At 35.1% G+C, this 17728-nt stretch overlaps 1 protein-coding gene across 4 annotated transcripts; it reads left to right on the top strand.

Annotated features, from left to right (window-relative positions):
* The first annotated feature begins 1879 nt into the window (after positions 1-1879).
* Positions 1880-11129, top strand: Pabn1 (polyadenylate binding protein 2). Of its 4 annotated transcripts, none has more exons than XM_012696483.4 (7): positions 1880-2020; positions 2246-2397; positions 4612-4759; positions 6168-6300; positions 6784-6913; positions 7899-8035; positions 9549-11129. In XM_012696483.4, exons 2-7 carry the CDS (start codon positions 2305-2307, stop codon positions 9583-9585), a joined length of 678 nt encoding a protein of 225 aa, XP_012551937.1. In that variant the 5' UTR covers positions 1880-2020; positions 2246-2304; the 3' UTR covers positions 9586-11129. The 4 variants fall into 4 exon arrangements, with proteins under 4 accessions (XP_012551937.1, XP_012551935.1, XP_012551936.1 ...); XM_012696481.4 differs by having other exon boundaries at positions 1936-2151; XM_012696482.4 differs by having other exon boundaries at positions 1943-2151; positions 2238-2397.
* Positions 11130-17728: the final 6599 nt, after the last annotated feature.

Raw genomic sequence — 17728 nt, 5'->3', positions numbered from 1 at the left:
GGTTCTGACTTCGGAGGGGATCGGACGTGGGGGGAAAGAGTGCAGGGGAGTCGTTTAGTGGGTGGGTCCTAAAATCCTTGGGCCCGCGGTCTGCTCACAACACCATGCAGATCGTTGAGTCTCACATACCCCGCGCGCCCCTTTTGCGCGGGGACCTCGTGGGAGGTTCGGCCCCCGGCCTGGAAAATCCCTTAAAAAATGTACATAGAATACCTATTCTATTAATTATTATTTAAAGAAAAAATAGTATAAGTATTATGAAAGTTTTTTAAGGGATTTTATGACCTAGTAACTAAGACCTTTAAATCATGTCTTATTTTAATTTTTATTCTTATTTTTATGAAAAATTATAATATGACGTGAAATGAGATGAGACGATATAGTGTGGCGTTTAAGTACGCACCTTTTTATGATGCGTAAGCCGGAACGCACGAGAGGTGGGAAACAGAATATAGTCTGTGACACGGGACCTTATTACCGCCGAATGTAACGCCGTCTAATAACTAATATAATATAATAACTTAGAATTGTTTATGCCGCTACAACAATAAAGTTTCTATTGTTTCAACTGTGGTGTTAATTACATAAAACATGACTTTACGGCGAAATAAATAAGGGACTCTATATGAACTCTCTCAATAGTATGAAAGATAATCTCAGTAAAATGGTGGTCATTTACTGAGACTTTTGCAGTGGACTTTTTGGAGGACCCCGAGACGTTATGTTCAGCGGCTTGGCTTCATTTTCCTACATTTGTGCACTTTCACTGATACTAAACAGTTAATAAGCTACCGTTATTACACATCTAAACCTGAAGAAACCCTTCAGAATAGACAAAATAAAACAAATCACACAACTTCACTCAGCACAGTGAATTTTTCTATTCCATTCTCTTCTATCACTGTCATCTCAACCGTTACTCTTCCCTCTCTATCTTGTACTACCATTTCCATACATCTCCTAGTCAAATGGATCTTCTCTCTACGCATCACATGTCCATGGCACGCTAACCGTCTGCTCTTTAATTTGTTAATTACCGGGACTACTTTCACACTTCCTCGTCACACTGCTTTCACACTGCCCCGTGCGGATCCCGCTAAGAATAGTTCCGCCAGCTTATCTTCCCAGGAGTGTCGTAAAAGGCGACAGAAGGATTTAAGCGCAAATTTACAGCGCCTTACCCGACTGGTAGCGGGCAATCTACCAACAAAAACGTTCCCAAAGAGGATTGACGTCAGATAGGCAGCCGGTCGTAAAACTTTGCCAAAACCTTTGCAGCAATGAATACTAGGGCCAATACTAAGTTCGTAAATTGCTTAAAACTTGTACTATCTAAGATTGTATATAACTTTTTAAATAACGAGAGCATTTTCGAGAGAGTACTAGGGTTTCACGTCATTACTGATCCTCCCGATCCATTAACGGTGCTCTTAGGTACTACAAGCACCGGTCACCGTCCTCGTCGAACCCCTCGCTTGTAACGAAGGGCTCAGCCAGTAACTTAGCCCAAAGACACAGCCAACTGAGTTTCTTGCCAGATCTTCTCGGTGGCTTGCGTTTCCGATTCGGTGGTAGATTCCGCGAAGCACTGCTCTTACTAGGGGCAGTGTTAGCAACACTCCCGGCTTGAGCTCAGTGAGTTGAACTAGCCTCTCAAGGCCATCAGCATAGGTGGAAAAAAAAACTAGGGTTTTTTCTTGAAACTCCATTGAACTCGGTAAATTAGTATGCTTTTACTGAGAGGTTATCTTAGAATATCTTATTTTACCTCGTTTTGTTTCATTTCATAATTAATTATATTTTTATTGTAATTTCGATTTCATTTTTCACACTTGACAAAAGGCATGGTTTTCGTCATTTTCTAGAAAGCTGGCCGTATGTGCTATGTTTTCGTTGTCAATCTAATAAACGAATCAAGCAAACAATGATATTTGACATACGGTCTAATGACATTTCATGCAAATTGTTTAATGTTTGGATCTAACCGAATAGCTATACATTAGCATTTTAGAATGAATCCGTAAATATCTTGCATCAAATTGTTATTTTATGTAATTCGAATACTGACTGTAATTTGAAAACTGTCCTATTTGTTGTTATGAACTGTATTACCTGAGTAGGTCAACGATTTCATAGTGGATTTGGTTACCGGTACGTCAGATACTTTGCTACTATGGCAATTTATTTACGATGAAGAAAATATGCGTTACTGTATACGATTTCGGTTATACACTTAGGGTTTTAGTTTCAGAGAAGTAAAGTGATCTCGAAATATATAATTCATGATTTCGACGCTCGGTGGAAATGGCAGAAAATGATGATTTTTTAGACTCGATTGACAACAATCATTTGGAAGGAACTAACGGCTCAATGAATATGACTGACAATAGTCTCGGAGTAAGTGATATTGTTTTAAATATTCCTTAATTATGTTTTTAACTATAAACAGTTAAAACACCACGAATCTCAACATATATAGACCCCACTATTGCTTCATTTTTCATGTGTTTGTTCAATATGAACCTGTTTACTTGGTTGTTAGTCTACACAATTAACACAGAACTTATATCGCATCATTACCAAAATAACCGTGAATAGTGTCACCTATTAAATTACTAATATTGGATTTCTGCCTATTTAAGACCACAAATAAATCACATAATAAGCACTACTACAACTTTATATATGAAATTTATTAAAACTCATATTAATTGTTAAATGTAACACGGTTGGATATCAAGACCAGTATATAAGGTATCTTGCTTCAATTTATACAACTTAAATGTTAAATGTGAGATAATCAATAATTTTGAAAAATCTGTATTTATTTTGGCTAATGTAATTTTTAATGTAGTTGTGTTGTCAGCATGTTTGTTATACATAGCAATGTTATGCATCCTGTGTAAAACTACTTCAAAATATCCAAGCAGCATTTTATAGCTCTACTCTTGTGTTTTTGATGTTTTTGAAATACATATGTAAATTGGAAAAATACCATTTTAAATATAATCGAATACTGGAATATTAGTAAATTTTGTAAGAATGTTCTAAATCAATTTTGGAATCATTATTCTGTGGACTTTTTTCATGGAAACTATATTTCTATATAAAAATACATAGTGTACCGATTGTGATTGTAAGCTGGAATGAAAGTTCAACTATGCCTTACACAAAAATAAAACTTGGCATGGTTCACATTTTCTAAGCCGAGTAAAATATTGTAAAATAGACAATGTATTTTATTTGTTTAAAGAACTTTTAGTTCTGCATGTTTGGAAAACAGAAAAATCAAAAGTTTATTTCCTATTTCATACTACTGCATGGCTTGTCAGACCATATGATAATTGCAATGTAGTATGTCTGTTCAGTAGAATAAATAGTTCTCAGCTTTCTTTGACAATACATATTGTCAATATTTTAATTAGTATTAAAAATTACATGATTATTGATATGGTATTCAAAGTATTATTCTTTTTTGCTGATTGATAAATCAAGACATTACATTACATTAACACATATTTTTATTGAAATATCTATAACTTTAGGCCAAAACGAAATAGTTGGTACCATTTTTTCCTCCGTTTGCTAAAACATTTTCTTGAGCACATAAGAACAAGAAGTAATATTATGTTATTGATTAGCTTAATTGCTATCACTAAAAAATAGACAATGGTTTTTTGTATTCCAAATATAATATAATAACTGGAAACAAAAAAAACAACCTAAATTTTGAAGACTCACTTGAATTACATTATTTATTTATTTCACTTTAAGCACTTATCATACTGGTGGTAGTGTGCGTAGTGTGTTTTAACAGTGTAGTAACATTATTATGTTGTTTTATACTTCAAAAAGTAACCATTACATTCCTGTGTAGCAGTTGTATTATCTTGTCTCGTGTGATCTGCCTATTTGTTTATATATTGTTTGTTACTGTAAAAATAACTCACAAAATTGGTTAGCATGATTTTATATTTTGTTATAATAGTTTTATGTTGTTGGTTTTAAAATAGCAATTAATTAGATGTACATAAAATTAAGAATTGAATGATTGTTGTATTAACTATATTGCATAGAATTTCAATAGAATTTTCATTATAACTACCTCTCAAAGTGTTCTTTGATCCCTAATTTTTCATGCAAAGTTTACAATTAATTTTCTTTTTCGTTTTAATCAATAAATCAAATTTCAAATAAAAACTTCCTCCTGTGGTGGTCATTTGGAGTGTGATTTTATGTCACGGACATTATTTATTATTAATATGAAAATAGATTCTGGAAAACTTTAATTTCTTATAATAGTAAAGTTAATTTATAAAATTTTCATACAGTCAACATCAAAATAATAATTGTCAAAATTAGGTTCATTGGTTGGTCCTTGTGATTCTACCCAGCCATACAAGTGCATGCACATTGTAAAGTGTAACAATGAATGATACTAGTCAGTTGCTATCTTTAACTTGAGTATATGGCAGAAAACAACATTAAAATAAATAAATAAACTTGTGTGTTCTGGCTCAATCTGGCTTCGATCTTGGGAATCACTTACTTACACTTGATATGTAAAAAAAATTATTATGTTATATTTTATTAGACCCTATTGTCTTAAAGGGCGGAGATGAAGCGGCCGGCGGAGAAGCTCCTGACCTTGCAGCTATCAAGGCCCGAGTGCGGGAGATGGAAGAAGAAGCTGAGAAACTGAAACAAATGCAGACTGAAGTTGACAAGCAAATGAGTATGGGAAGCCCACCAGGACTAAGTAAGTATTCTTCGGAAACTAACAGGCAAGCAGACTATTTTTAGTATAGACCAACGTGAGCCAGGTCACAAAAAAAAATCTTGAGCACAATTTTATTGATGTTCTTGTTATTGATCGTATCAAGTGTTTTTGAATAATGCACAATTCTGAGAAAAAAACAGATATTTTATTGTAATCGAGAAACTAGCACCACAATACCATTTTTTTTAAATCTAATCAAGGCCTAAAATATCAAATGTCGACCATTGATTTTTTTAAATATCTACAGAAATTTAAAGACAATTTCCATTGTCTCGTTATTGCGGCGCGTACGAGTGATATGACCGTCGTTCCTACCTAAGTTCGTTTTAATAAAAGAAATATAATTAATATTATTGTAAACTTGGGTATCTAATAAAGATCGGTAGGGGCGGCATACTTTGAATAGCCTAGTAGGCTAAATAGGATAGTGTGTGCTAAACATAAAAAAGTTTCATCAAAATTAATCCCTTTAAAGAACAACGAAATATGTATCGTTTTGCTTAATGAACCATAATTAAAATCAAAATAGGAACAAAAATTTGCAATTTGTTTCGGATCAGGTCATTTTGACCTAATTTTGCGTATAAAACTGATCAGCGGAATTTATAAAAACCGCATAACATTTGCACAGTCAACACAAGTTGTTTTATTTTGTAACCTTGGAATGACTGAATATGGTATTTTTAAGAGAGTATTTTGTTTTGACATTTGCAAGAACTTTTTTTTTGTTTTTTTTCCTTATTGCTTAAATGGGTGGACGAGCTCACAGCCCACCTGGTGTTATGTGGTTACTGGAACCCATAGACATCCACAACGTAAATGCGCCACCCACCTTGAGATATAAGTTCTAAGGTCTCAAGTATAGTTACAACGGCTGCCCTACCCTTCAAACCGAAACGCGTTACTGCTTCACGGCAGAAACAGGCAGGGTGGTGGTACCCACCCGCGCGACTCACAAGAGGTCCTACTACCAGTAATTACGTAAATTATAATTTTGCGGGTTTGATTTTTATTACACGATGTTATTCCTTCACCGTGGAAGTCAATCGTGAACATTTGTTGAGTACGTATTTCATTAGAAAAATTGGTACCCGCCTGAGATTCGAACACCGGTGCATCGCTCAACACGAATACATCGGACGTCTTATCCGTTAGGCCACGACGACTTTCTAGTATTATCAATGTATGTACGTATTATATGTACCTAGGACGCGAGTAATTTCAACAAATTGTGTATTACAGATAATATTTCGCGTATCACAGCGAAGCGTAATCGAGACAGACAATGTACACATTCTGTACTCTAATGTTATTAAAAATAAACTAAATATCAATAAATGCAACGAAGTAAGTTAAAAGTATTGAAATCCTCATTTTGGTTCCACAGCCAGTCCATTAAACATGTCTATCGAAGAAAAAATAGAAGCAGACAATAGATCAGTATATGTTGGTAATGTTGATTATGGAGCCACGGCTGAGGAGCTGGAGCAGCACTTTCATGGTTGTGGATCTATTAACAGGTAAAATTCTTTTGTTTCTAGTGTGCAAATCTCCAACCAATTCCCTGTTCGGCGAAGCTGGTGTAACCATAGCCCTTCGAGGTTACCAGCATAGGTGGCAAAAGTTTTTTTTTTTTTTTCAAATTAGAAAATTGGTAGTTTATTTTATAATCTATTGTCATCAGAAACATAGTAGGTAATTAAGAAACATTATTTTTAATGAATTTTCATAGGCTGTTGCTGAGTTGGGTTTCTCTGGAACAGCTAGGTGTGGATTCGTTTTTTTCTTAATTGACTTGTACTTATACTGAACCTATAATCGCAAAGCCTGGCCTGGCTTGTAAAGTTCCTCAGAATTTTACTGTTAAACTTTGGTGTTGATCAATACAGTTACTAGCGTTTTGTTATATTGCTGAATTGGGGTTGATAATTCTGATATCCTCAAAAAAAAATATCGTTATATTAATAAATGACAAAAATACATTTTGTATTGTTTATTTTCAGGGTTACAATATTATGCAATAAGTATGATGGCCACCCAAAAGGTTTTGCCTACATCGAATTTGGCGACAAGGATAGTGTCCAGACTGCAATGGCTATGGATGAATCATTATTTAGAGGAAGGCAAATAAAGGTATATATTGTGATTTTAACTAAAAAATGAACTAGAACTTTCCTTACATTATCCAAAGGTATCAAGCTTTTTTCATATTCTACAGATTAATACTTTGACTGTTATGTAGGTGCTCTTCATGGCGCACATAAGCAATTATGTCGATTTCTGTTACTAAAGCGCCGGAATACATAGTAGACTCTGGACAGCAGAATCTGAAGATACTGAGAATGAATCTATTTCTAAGAGACTAAAATACTAAAACATACAAATAAAAGAGGCTAAATTTAAGAATCCAGGCACTCGGTAACAGAATTTAGGGCATATGACCTACATGGCTGTCAAACAATAGTAAAGATATTGTACAAATAAATTCATAAAGCATAATGGACATATTGATTCACATGCTATACATGTTTTTTATTTTTTATTTTTTTATTTTTTTTATTGCTTAGATGGATGGACGAGCTCACAGCCCACCTGGTGTTAAGTGGTTACTGGAGCCCATAGACATCTACAACGTAAATGCGCCACCCACCTCGAAGGGTGTGATACCACCACCTTGGAGTGTGTGATATTGAAAATGACAAAAATTTGTCCTCGATGACCATGTAAAGTAACCTGAACGTCGGAAGTAGTTTAATGATAATTAAAGTAACAATTTGTCAATCTCATAATAACTCTTTGAGTGTGAACCGTCGATAGGTCGACTCTAGTCGATAATGCGTATAAAGCGTGAGCGTCGTAATACCGATTATTGTTTGATCTTAAGGTGTATTGGGTGGTATTGATTGGATTCATTACAGGTAGTTTATAGGGTATACTAGCTGTACCCGTCCGGCTGTCAATTGTTAACATATTTTTTAAAGTTTGTTTTTCATAATACAATTAAAAAAATCTCTTAGCAATTTTAGCAAAATATGTGAAAATGAGCTCAGTATTAAAACGTTTAATGTGAAGACAGTCGGTGCGAAGTGTTTAATTAGCAGATTATGAACGTTGTCAGGTGATGCCGAAGCGTACGAACAAGCCGGGTCTGTCGTCTACGAACCGCCCGCCGCGCACGATGCGCGGGCGCGGGCGCGGCTACCGCGGCGGCCTCGCGCCTTACTACACGGGCTTCCGGCCCCCGCGACGCGGCAGGTACGTTCCCTACTGAACAACGCGCGCGCGACCGCACACCCCCCCGCACACGCACACCGCGCCCCTCTTGCAACAGACGTCATCTTGAGGTACGCGTCCATTGACCAGCGCCAGACGCACCGCACGCAACGGATTTTATTTTGTAGTCTTGGCTCATAAATGCCGGCGTTCAGGGGTCGGCAATCTGTTTGTCCTCAAGGGCGCAATACTAAATTTGAAAATCACCGAGGGCGCACATTTTACAGATAATCAATAGGTATAAATAGGCATTAAAAAAAATAGATTTTGTCAACCCGTGATCTATTCGAAATACGATCACACACTAACAAAAAATACGTGCGTGTTATTAGATACGCTCAAGGTTAGCACACTCCTAAACTCAACTGAATACTTGCTGTATATCGCCGTTTGACAAGAGTAAGTAAATCACTCTGGCTATCATACATTTATATTAGTCCAGCGAGGGCGCATTAAAATCGATCGGGGGCGCCGCGTTGCCGACCCCCCCCCGCGTTCGATGCGGGCGGCGCGGATAGTGGACGCAGCAAAGCAAAATAAAATCCGTTGCGTGCAGTGCGTCTGCCGTAGGCCAATGGAAGCGCGTACCTTTGGTTCTCACTGTGTTAAACATATCGTTCAGCGTTCGAGACCTTGGTGGATTCGAGGTGTCATGTAAACGTACTAATTTTTAACTAAAGAGAAAAAAAATGTTACTATATTATAATGTCAAGTTTGGTGATGTACATAAATATATATGTATGAAATGAAAATGAAATGAAAATGTCCGTTTGATTGGGATTCTGTTGCAAGTTGCAAAGTGGTGAAATCGCTGCTACAAACAGAAACGTTAAATTGTATTGTAATTTTTTTCTTCTGAGAAGCTTACCAACTGAATTGTATTTTTTTTTTTTTTATTCCCGACAGCATGTTCAATTTATTTTAGCATGCGATTCTTTTTAATTTCGTAATACAGTGGCTTGCAAAATGTTTTGTTTTACATTAGCGAAAATATTTATTTGCGTCGCAACTGGTTGTTTAATTTGAGTACATATTTTTATATTTAAGTACATGTTTACAATAAAGTTTATAATTGTAATTTGCATTTTTAGTGCTACCTCTTCCTTTTATTATTTTGTAGAAACAGGCACGTAGACATGAAATATCGTAATGACTGCGGGTGTTTTGAGTTTGAATCGCTTAGCTACGATTAATGAAAAAAAAAAAAACTTGGGTGGTGGTTTGTGTGAAAGAGGTAAGGTTGATGTTCCAGACAAATTTTTCGGCAAAAGAATGACTACATGCCTGGGCATACACGCTATTCATGCATGCCCGAATGTATCTATTTTTCTATTTTATTAGAATATTACAAAAACTTTCAAATTTTCACATTTAACATTAAGAAATGAATACGGAAGTGAATGTTTTATGAATGGCTTCGAAATATAAATCAGCGGATGCAATATGAACTGCTAGCGAGATAGTTCAGCGAATTAACCGCGTGGCTTTATTGCAGAGTCTTCAAGCGCGGCTCGTACTACTCCCCGTACTGAGTGTGGTAGTGGGGTCCGCCCCCCCGGCCATGGCCCTCGTTAACCCATTAGTGAAGTGGCGCGCGTATATCTAACTGTAGCATAGCGCGACAGTGTGACGCCGCCCGAACTTACTACCCAGGACGATAACGCTCACTATTCCGTAATCCACTGTCGAGTGACGTCATAAGACAGTAATGTGATCGCCTATGTAGCTATCTATGTCTAACATTGGTGTGTCCAAACAAAAACACCGCAGTGTGTCCCTGCATTTGAATTAACTTTAACGTGTTGTGTAGGTAAGAAATATCTTTTTTTTTTTTTAAATAAAAAATCGCGTGAATTTGTAAATTTTTATCAAGATTCTAATGTTGTATTGTCAACGATTGGTTTTATTTAGAAGTTGATTTTATTTATTGTATAAGATCAATGGAAGCAAAAAAAAACTGTTAGTTTTAAGTAATATAATAAATAAGTTGTAATATTGGAAATTATCAGGCTTGTGACATTATAAAAAGTGTGTAACTGATAAGTTCCTTACATCTTGTGTTCTAGATGCCTAGCCTAAAGAGTTAACTGTAGAGATGCGATTACGCAATAAATAGGTTCTGTGTGATTTTGGTATAAATGTACCTCGAGTACCTCATTAGATAAATTAATGAGAAATAATCCTTAATTAACTTATCATTTCCCAACGAGTTATTATTTTTAGTTTTTTAATTAATGTGTATCGTCTTTCCCGCAGTGCTGTGTATTCTGTTTTCTAACTTTGTCCGAGTAATCTCAAGAAAATAATGTTATTTAAAGTGACGATCAAGAAAATACGCAAGTGAAATAAGTATTATAACACTTTATATCAAAAAGTAAATCTAAACCAGATTTTATACTGCGGCTGAGAGTTTATGTATTCTGTCAGCAATATAGACGTTTTTGTGTTTTTTTTTGAAATCTACTTTATTTAATATACATTTAAGTTATGTACTTCCGGATATATTGATGAAATACACTGGTCCGTATCGAAGAACTACATTCTAACACTGTCAACGTGTCTGCTAAGTATTTCTACCATTTAATTATTTATTGTGAGCTTCGTTCGAATCAAGAAACGGAATTATATATACAAAGTTCTAAAAGAGTTCTCACGATCAATACATAGCTTAACAAGTAATATAGCCTACAAAATGAAGTAAAATAGTGTCGAGTTTTCTTATATTCTAGGCAAATTGCAATACATAAAAACACTAAGTAAGTGCCTTTTGAATCAGACTTATCACTTTATGATACACAAGCAGAGCCCAGAATGATATTCATATTATTAGTAGTTCTTTATGAAATTACGAAATAATAATTTATCCAGAAATTAAAATCGAATCGTCGGTATCTTGAATAAGTTAAATGAAAATATATTCTGTCGTGTGAAAATATAATTTGAAATTGGAAACACGAAATGTTGAAAAACGTTTTGCATAATTTGTTTAACGAAAAAAAAACAAGTATATAATGCGTAACAGAAAAAAAAACAAAAAACCTGAAACATAACAATAAGGATAATATTAAGCAGAAAAGCCTGTTGTTTTATTTATAAAAGCCTGGTTCAATCTAAAACATGTATTATCGTATAGGTCGATTCTTCAACATGGGTATACAACTATTTGCTACCCCTCAACTGTCTTAATACTATAAACCAACGGTCGGCAATTTTGTCAACCAAAAGAGCCAACTAAAGATAAGACAATTGAAATTTTCTAAATTTCAAAATTTAGGGCCATTTTTTAACACATTATGGCCTTATGTTTCAAAAATAGGTACTCTTCTTTTCAAGGTAAGACTGTAATATTCCTTGCTGGAACTAAATATTTCACGGAAGAACCGCAAGTGGCTCGCGAGCCGCTTTTTGCGAACCACTGCTATGGTCAAACTATGGTCTTCATTGCGTTCTGTACACATGCCCACTATACTAGACCGTTGATATTAGCGATGAATCAGCGGTTGCCCTACAATTGTACTGATCAAAAACATGTCTTAAATTACGTTTATCAACAAAGGTAACCGTAATTATAATTATTCTATTTGATTCATTTACTGGCGGTAGGACCTCTTGTGAGTCCGCACGGGTAGGTCCACCACCCCGCCTATTTCTGCCGTGAAGTAGTAATGCGTTTCGGTTTGAAGGGTGGGATAGCCGTTGTAACTGTACTGAGACCTTAGAACTTTTGTCTCAAGGTAAGTGGCACATTTACGTTGTAGATGTCTATGGGGCTCCAGTACCCACTTAACACCAGATGAGCTGTGAATTCGTCCACCCATCTAAGCAATAAAAAAAAACCTTCAAGTTAATCTACAAATTAAAGCTCTAAAATTTTACCTACACGATACTAATAGGTCGAGTATGAGGTCGTCTTGTAAGTCGACGTTCCTCACGAATCACGGAGCTCCGACGGCTAATCTCATAGAGTAAGATTATATATAACCTAATAGAGAGCCCTCTTAGGATGTTTTCGGGGACCCAGTCGACAGTGCCATCTATTACACCGCTCTTGTACTAATCCGCTATATATATACGTATAGCTCTATATATACACAATAAAGTATGTATAATGCTATTATTGCAGACTAAACATGTTAACCTGTTAAGTCCACCTACTAGTAAAGATTTTGATGATATTTTTTCTCATCAAAATCTTTACGAAGATAGTGGACTTAGCAGTTTAACATGGTTAGCCGACGACAGGTACAAGGTCTTATGATTAAAACAAAGAATTCTCAAACGAAACAGTTTATTTATTTATTTTTTTGTGTCGATTTTTATTAAAATACTTTTGAGCTAAGACTTTCATCTCATCATCACCTTCATATGTCAGCTTACCACTTAATATTCTATTAATTGACCTGCACCAGCTATAAATAATTACATTAATTACACTGTCTTCAAAATAGTGTGTCAATTTTTCTTTATGGTCTATACAATCGAAAGGGTATGTTACAAATATATCACAAAACATTTTTATTGTTTTACTTAAATTTTCTTTAGGCACATCTTTCTTTAAATGTGATATAGTAATGTCTTGTACTTCCTGGAAACTTTTATCTAGTTGATAAGTGGGATAACACAACCACTTTTTTGATTTTTCATATTCTTTTGCCCTTATGTATGTGTTTTGTTGACTATCTTTATTTCCAATCAAGGCACTTCTACAAATTTTACAATTTTTTACGACATTTTTCAAACATTTGGTAAGAACCCAGCCACACACGTATGTCCTTTGCCCAGCATCCTGACTTTCATTAATATTTTGAGATAAATTTTCTCTTAAGTGTATTATCTCTGGCTCTTTGGATGCGGGCAGATTATGTTTTTCTTTAACAAAAAAGTCTAAGGTTTGTAAGCAATAATTTTTATCTGCTTCGCAATTGGCATAGATTGAGTGGGGAGAATTATAATTATTTAATAACAACGCCTTAAAAGCACCTTCAAATGCTACACAATTTGGTGCCACATTTCTTGCTCCGAAACTCCTAATATTACCAAAAAAGTTTTCGACTGGGTCCTGATTAAAGTGCCTTGTTAACATACAGTCAAAAGAATATTTTTGGGATAAAATTTTCCAGAGAGCTTGCATACCCTCAATTGTTTTTACAAAATTTTTTACAGATGGTACAGTTTCAATTATAACATTTTTCTTAGTAACAAACTTGATAGAGTTCAAGGCTTTTATGGCTTTTTGCCAAAGCTGATGATGGGGTGAAAACCTTTTAACAGGCCCTTTATGTAGTTTTCCGTTGGGTACATGAAAAGTGTTACCATTTAAACTGTCAAATAATTTGTCAATTATTAATACAATTGGAATTATATCCCTGCACTCCTGTGGCAAATTCCCTCTGGCTGTTAAATGCTCAGTGGCTACAGCCACACTGTGACTGAACAGTTGCGTTGCTGCCTTCACTCGCATCTTCTTAATTTTATCAGGATTAACATGCTCCTCTGTTAATTTCTGAAGGCATCTTAACTCTCCATATGATTTGTCAGCCTCATACAGCAATTGGAAATATTCCCACTTCACTTTTTTGATTTTGCCTTTATCTTCATCGTCTTTATAATACATATCTTTGGTGAGGAGATTATTGCGTAATCCCTTGATGAGATGTGGAACATCATAAAGAGGTATAATTATTTTCTTATTAATTTCAAAGAAATCTTGTCTCCATTCTTTATTCTGTCTTAAATAGTCTGCCTTAGTATCTCCAACTAAACTATTAACAGCACTCACATTCACTGTGCTTTGGTCACAGATGGTACAGAGTATCATGAGTCCAGTCTTGTGTACATTTTCAATAACTTCTGTAATAAATGTTTTTAACTCAACTGATTGGAGGCTGTTGGTAAAATAGTAGGCGACAGGTTGCTTGTAGTTTTTTTTATGCCTTTCACCATAAAAACTAAGGCATGATCTGCTAATTTGTGTCCATGGCTTGTGAACCCTTTTAATTGGTCTTTTGCTGCATCATAATGCAGCTGAGGGGTTATAGACATCTCATCAAAAATTAAAGTGCACAAGCGGTCTTCCATGGTGAGCTCACTAACAGTTTTCTTTAATTTTTCCATAACAATCGTATTGATACCAGGGCCCAATTTAATTTCACTGAGAAGTCTTTTCAAAGTTTTAGGCGCTGGTAAAGAAAAATACCTGGACAACATTGAATAACATTTGGGACTTCTTTTGTAGAGTGTTAATGATAGCACTTTTTCTTCTAATAGAAATCTCCTGCCCGACGGTTTTTTTGACGTAGTGCGAAACTGCATATTCGTAAAAATCTTTGCAGGCAGAGTCATATTTTTGGCAATCCTTTTAAATGCAGATTCATCAGTAATCTTTTCAGCATTTGCTAATCTTGTCCTGAAGTTATCTTCTCTTTTTTGAAAAGTGTTCACTCTTTTCCTTAATTGTTTGATTTGACTTTGGTACATATTATATTTTCGCAAGGATAAACGATTGTTCCGTGTCATCATATCTGGAAGTAAAAAAATTAAATAGATATTAGAACTGAAAACCTAAGAATGTAATAGCTCTGAAATTTGTGATTAGAATTTGTTTCTTCATGAAAGCTACATTATCAGCAAGTAGTATGGGCTATAATATATATACAGGGTTACGTCGACCTATTCCTGTTAAGGGCATGTAGTTTACATAGTTTCTGACTGATTTGACTATGAAACACCCTATCATCAATCTAACCAATTTAGAGATATTTGAATATAATTGTTTTTTATAAAATTACCCAAATTTTGGCTATCAGCTTAGATATTTTGAAATGCATTAGCCTAATTATCATTATTACTTGATTTTTACTTGTAAAATAAGATGCTGTATGACCCCTGTAACCAATATTGTATGTAAAATGAATAAATAAGTCTATGTAGATAATTAAAACTTATAGAAACCAATTAAAAATTAATTTTTAAAAATAATAATAATAAAAGTTAATTTTTCTTTCAAGGATATCTAAAAAAAATATTATGGCGCCTGTTTGGCAGATGTACTTAACAATATCTATGTTTCATCAGCTATCTAACAAGGTATAACGATCTAGGTTTTTATCAAAAATTTGTAGAAAACACTTAGTTTTATAGGCTACAGGAGAGGCTAAACAAAACAATAAGTGAATATGTACAAGATACTAAGTTTATTAAACTTTCAAGTTCCAAAAAAACATCTTAAGTCTAAATTTCATATTCAACATGTCTGCCCGTTTTGCACACATCTTCGCATTGTTTTACAAAGCGCACCGCATTAACCTTGAAGGAGAATTATTATTGGCGAGGGACTGTTAGAACTGCTACCTGGGGGCTCGCAACTAATTTTTTTTCTATGATGTTTTATTTAAACCCTAGATTGTTATACCTCGTTGGATAGCTGATGAAACGTAGATATTGTTAAGCACATCTGCCAAACAGGCGCGATAATATTGTTTCTAGATATCCTTGAAAGAAAAAAAATCTATTTTTTATTCGCGTTTATAAGTTTTAATCGCCTGTGACTTATTTATTCATTTTACATACAATATTGGTTATAGGGGTCATACGGCATCTTATTTTACAAGTAAAAATCAAGTACTAATAATAATTATACTTATGCATTTCAAAATATCTAAGCTGATAGCAAAAAATTGGGTTTTTTTTTGTATTTAAATTCAAATATCTTTAAATTGGTTAGTTTTATGATAGGGGGCTTCATAGTCAAATCAGTCAGAAACTATGTAAATTACAGGCCCTTAACGGGAATAGGTTGACTTAGCCTGTAACCCTGTATAAATATAAATTAAGCTATAAGGCTCGCCCATTGTGACATTTAAGTATCTTGATGTACAATTAAGTATATTTAAATAAATAAACCCTTATGCACCCTTTCGTACACTAAGCTTCAAAACTCAAGTGCAAGATACATAGGTATAAAATTATATTAATATCTAAATTTCAAATTAGATTCTCTGCATTGTTTTTATTATTATAGTTCAATCATGATTATGATTAATTCCAATTTTTCTTGTTCAAAGATTTACAAACCTTCAACTAGGACATTGGAAGTTGTAGGTTCAATAACATCCAAATTCAATGTCTCTTGTACTGAGGAGGCAAAGCTTACTCCTAAAGAATTTTTTTCTCTTTCTCCCAGATCAGTTTCTGTAAAAGTAAAAAGAATCTATATATCTGTTAAAACTAGTTACTACAGTAACACAGTAAGTAACTTTTTTTACCGATTAAATGAAGCGATGGAACTCCCAAAGCGTCCACACGATTGTATCGGTTTTTATTTTCTTTTGCAAAATGCCGATCACATATGCGTTGGTTTCTGTAGTATTCATAGTCCTCTGGGGTATCCAGTTTACCTCCAATTGCTTGAACCCATGCCTTAAAACGTTCAGGTTTACTCTCTAGGCTGGGAAATACGTGAAACCTTACACCTGAAAAAATTAAGTACGATATGTATATACTGTTGATAACAACCGGTAAGCACTGTCAGAGACAATTGATTATCTAGTGTATAAGGGATTTCATTATGCTACTTCTATTGCTATAATTCAGCTCTAAATTATTATTAACAGCAAAGTACAAAAAACACATCAAGACAACTTTATCCAAGATTCGTAACCTGTACAAACATTCGATGTTAACATAAATTCTTTGGGCAATTTTATTTAATTTATAAATTTGGTAGCAGTTGGGCTGAATCCATTTGGTATTATTGATTTGGACATTTGAAACTGAATTATTCTAGAAGTTGTATAAGTATAGAAGCTTACCAGGTTCTGGTGCACATTTTAATATACAGCGTCTCGGCATCGTGTCGAAGTAATATTAAGAGCACAGAGAAAGTATACACTTGAGCGTCTATTCCGCAAAACCAACACAAATAGCGATAGCGTCTTATCACGAACGTCTCCCGGTCAGTAGCCGGCAGGCCGGCACACAAAATCTATGAATTTATGATATAAACTTCACAGAAGCGCGGAGGAACACGGAGCTCGACTACACACACTATCTGGAGTATCACAAACACGAAGAAAACAGAATTTATCACAAAACGCAACGAAAACTACAAACACGCGCATACGCAAATTGCAATCGCCATTTTGTGTCACTCAAATCTGACAACTTGAAAACTGTCGTAGCGTTGTCACTGACTGTCGGTAACTATGCGATGGAGTGGCAATGCCATCTTACACTTTTTGATGAACTATTATGTGGCTTAGTTTTAAGAGCGGTGTATTAGATGGCGCGACTGTGTTTTATAAAATATGTTTGTAGGCTACTGTCCCGGCCCTGGCTAATCTGCAAAAACGAGATTGTAGGTATTGGAGGGTGTCTGTGTGTGTGTGTGTGTGTGTGTGTGTGGGTCGCGTGAGCAAACACCACAGTCGCGTAAGGCATGACAGGCTGTAAGCAAGTTTTCTAAAGTGTCACCTTTTTCCGAAGGGACATTTTACTCCGTTTACAGACAATGAGGTAGAGCCTGCCGAGAATAAACGCGGCACGATCGCAGACTGATTTTATATGTGGGCGGAATGTCATGGATGCATCCAGGGTGACACCCAGGCGATTGACCGAAGTTGGCCGAAGAGGGTGATCGGGGGTGTGAGATTCCTCCTCCTAATTCGGGCGGAAATC

Source organism: Bombyx mori, chromosome 19 (genome assembly GCF_030269925.1).
Source record: "Bombyx mori chromosome 19, ASM3026992v2".
In the NCBI taxonomy this organism is placed as follows: Eukaryota; Metazoa; Arthropoda; class Insecta; order Lepidoptera; family Bombycidae; genus Bombyx; species Bombyx mori.
Note: the sequence above shows the minus strand (reverse complement) of the source record. Positions and strands in the feature narration are given on the sequence as shown.

What these genes read in the sequence shown, in the direction of transcription:
- Pabn1 (XM_012696483.4), top strand. Translation starts at nt 2,305, where the DNA reads ATGGCAGAAAATGATGATTTTTTAGACTCGATTGACAACAATCATTTG. An exon ending in TTAGAGGAAGGCAAATAAAG is followed by an intron (nt 6,914 to 7,898) that starts GTATATATTGTG and finishes GAACGTTGTCAG; the next exon opens with GTGATGCCGAAGCGTACGAA. An exon ending in CGGCCCCCGCGACGCGGCAG is followed by an intron (nt 8,036 to 9,548) that starts GTACGTTCCCTA and finishes GCTTTATTGCAG; the next exon opens with AGTCTTCAAGCGCGGCTCGT.